General features: G+C 43.5%; 1 protein-coding gene across 1 annotated transcript in view; it reads right to left on the bottom strand.

Moving 5' to 3' along the window:
* Positions 1-2680, bottom strand: part of LOC130103626 (neurexin-1-like) — an 8728-nt gene extending 6048 nt beyond the window's left edge. Inside the window, exons 1-2 of the mRNA XM_056269915.1 lie at positions 2545-2680; positions 1654-1955 (exon numbers count right to left, since the gene is read on the bottom strand). Coding sequence (XP_056125890.1) covers positions 1654-1955; positions 2545-2680 — 438 coding nt within the window. The remainder of the gene's footprint in view (positions 1-1653; positions 1956-2544) is intronic.
* Positions 2681-2911: the final 231 nt, after the last annotated feature.

Here is a 2911-nt window from a genome sequence, read left to right as displayed (position 1 = left end):
TTTAAATGTCCACTAGGTCAACAGCGTCCATATGAAGAAGCTCATTTCTGCTTCCGTGTGTGTGTGTGCGTGTGTTTGTTTTTGTGATAAATGAGGACACAAATGTGTATAATGACATGCATATTACACTGGTATTACAACTTACACGTGATATATGAGGACATTGCATGTGTCCTCATATTTCAAATAGCTTAAAAAACATAAAAAACAATGGGGGTTTTTTTATGTAAAAATGCAGCATGTCTCCTGTGATGGGTAGGTTTAGGGATAGGGGCAGTGTAGGGGGATAGAATATACAGTTTGTCCAGTATAAAAGTCATTACGCCTATGGAATGTCCTCATATATCACAAAAACAAAGCTGTGTGTGTGTGTGTGTGTGTGTGTGTGAATCTCTGAGTCATCAGTGTGGAGGCTGTGTTTGCTCTGCCATAGTAAAACACGTCTCGTTGTGTTGAATAAGTCTTGGCAGTGTTATAATGTGTTCAGTGCTGTTATTTGTTCATTTCTGTTCTTTCTCAGTCTAATCAGGTCCAATCATTAAACCCTTGATTCGATCCTGCAGCGCGAGTGGCGAGTTCGTCCCCTAAGGCCTGCAGACTTCATTAGCTTCGAGTCAGTGTCAGATGGACAGCTCTTCTCTGGACATTAAGTTACGGTGCACATAATGAAGTCCTGAAGCTGAAGCACGGGTCCGATTCTGTCCGGATCCAGTGTAACGAGAAGAAAACACACAGCGCTGATCTCAGACCTGTCGGGAAGCACCAGGGGTTGTGGGCGTCGCCGGAAACGTCTACAGCCAATGATCATTCACGGTGTGATCACGCCCTCTCCCATGTGATTCCCGACCTCGAACTGTTCTTCCTCAGTATTTCAGAGAGCAACACTTCATATCTTCAGTCATTCGCTTCTTCTCCAATAAATGTTTTTTTATTTAATATTTTGCATTTTTAGGGGATTTTATGGTACTAAATTATATTTACGCTGTATTTATACTCCATTTATTCACATGTCCAGCTTAAACTGGAGAATCTTGAACGCTTTAGAGCGACAGACTGAAGCTCGATCTCTTCTCAAAGACGACACTCGGCAGATTATTGCTGAGGTGGAAAAAATGTTTTAAAAGTTACAGAATTTTACGTTTATTGTTATGAAAAATGCTATTTTAAAATTTGATATGAAATATATATTTCCCACAAACATGTTTTACTCTAAAACTGTGAACAAATCAAAGGCATAAGTCTCCACCGGTGTGTCCCGCATGTGATCTTGATCTCTCTGTAAACGAGCGTTCAGTGAGAGTGTGTTCGGCTGCAGTTCCACACGCTTCCACTAGAGGAAACTCTCCATTCATTTCCAATGCGCTCGTTTCTGACCGCCAGAAACACAGGTGTGACTGTTATATTCAGGACTATTTAACCTGTTCAAATCGTGTCCATGATTATTTTGTGTGTTCACAGCAAGTGCCAAAACCTTTACCAATCCGATGACGAAAAAATTGCAAAACATTTGTAAAACAGTTGGGTCAGGAATGACGAAGAGCACCAGAGGGCGTTAAATCAAGTGCTGTAACCGAGGAACACTGAGGAAGAGCACGCTGTCTGTCCCAGTCGGGGATCGATCTCCACGTCTGGAGAAAGCGAGCTTAGTCTTACCTGTCGCAGGTTTCGCGTGACTTTGACATCGTGCCAGGCGTTGTCGTTGAACTTCCCGTTGACCGGCTCCACGAGGGCCTCGAAGGCTCCGGAGCCCAGGTTGATGACGAGCCACACGGCGCCGCTCTTCAGAGACAGGTTGACGTAATCCGCAGATTTGCCGGTGTGGAGCATCAGGCCGTTGCGCTGGAGCGTCCGGAAGGACAGCGTGATCTCGTCCGTGCTGCTCTGGATGGGGGTCATGGACAGATCGTAGCAGAAGAACTCGTTCCCCTTGAACGTGGCGACCGATTCCTCTTTCCCTGCGGAGAGAAGAAGAGAACGCCAGTTATTCACTGGATCAAAGCACTCTTCGCCCACATCTTAGAAAGAAAGACTCGGTGGTTCTGTGGAGCGGAGATCCTGAAACCACACCTGAGTAAAGCACAGACAGAGAGGAGGAGTCAGCTACAAGTTACAAGTCAGCCATTACAGTACGACTCGAGTAAAAGTCTTAGAGTTTCTGAGTTTAACAGCACTTCAGTGTTTCACGTGTATGAGTGATGCACTCGACACCTAACAGTGAAAATACACAGTTGATGTGTAAGTTACATGAAATAAAGTCAAGTACAGTTAATACAACTAATGAAGTAAAGATGAACCCATAAGATGATGGGAAGTGCCTGACGGAACTCTTTATTAATATCTATATTTTCGGACCCCATTGGCAGATATTTGTTCTTGTTTTAAGCACAAACTCACTTCATTTGTTCCGTCGTTTCGCTTCTCCAGTATATGTATCTTAGTTAATAATGTTTATATATTTGTGCAGAGTAGTAATTAGTTCTAAACATGTTAAAAAAAAAGCTCAAAGCAAATGTTCTGGCGGTATTCCCAACGCAGCGCTCTCACGGGACACACACACTTCTCCAGAACACACAGTCCTGGAGATTATGTCATGGATCTGGGAGACGACGGGATTCCCGAACGCTTTTAGCAAACGTGAGAATCCTCCAGAGAAAGAGCCGATGAACTGAAGTACAATCATTCATTTCCAGACGCTTTCATCCGAAGTGACTTTCCAGCAGGATCAGTCCTTTCACACGAGAACTACAGGATCTTAACCACTAAACCACACGTTTATTCATGTTTCATCTCATTTATTCATGTTTCATCTCACTCCGGTTAAGATGCTTCAGCTCTGCTGAGGTTTAACATCAGTGCCACTGATTCTCAAAACCCTGCAAATATTTGAATGCGTTAGTGATTTTTTTTTCAG

This window comes from Rhinichthys klamathensis, unplaced genomic scaffold (genome assembly GCF_029890125.1).
Source record: "Rhinichthys klamathensis goyatoka isolate OS25496 unplaced genomic scaffold, OSU_Roscu_1.1 h1tg000294l_1, whole genome shotgun sequence".
Classification (NCBI taxonomy): Eukaryota; Metazoa; Chordata; class Actinopteri; order Cypriniformes; family Leuciscidae; genus Rhinichthys; species Rhinichthys klamathensis.
Note: the sequence above shows the minus strand (reverse complement) of the source record. Positions and strands in the feature narration are given on the sequence as shown.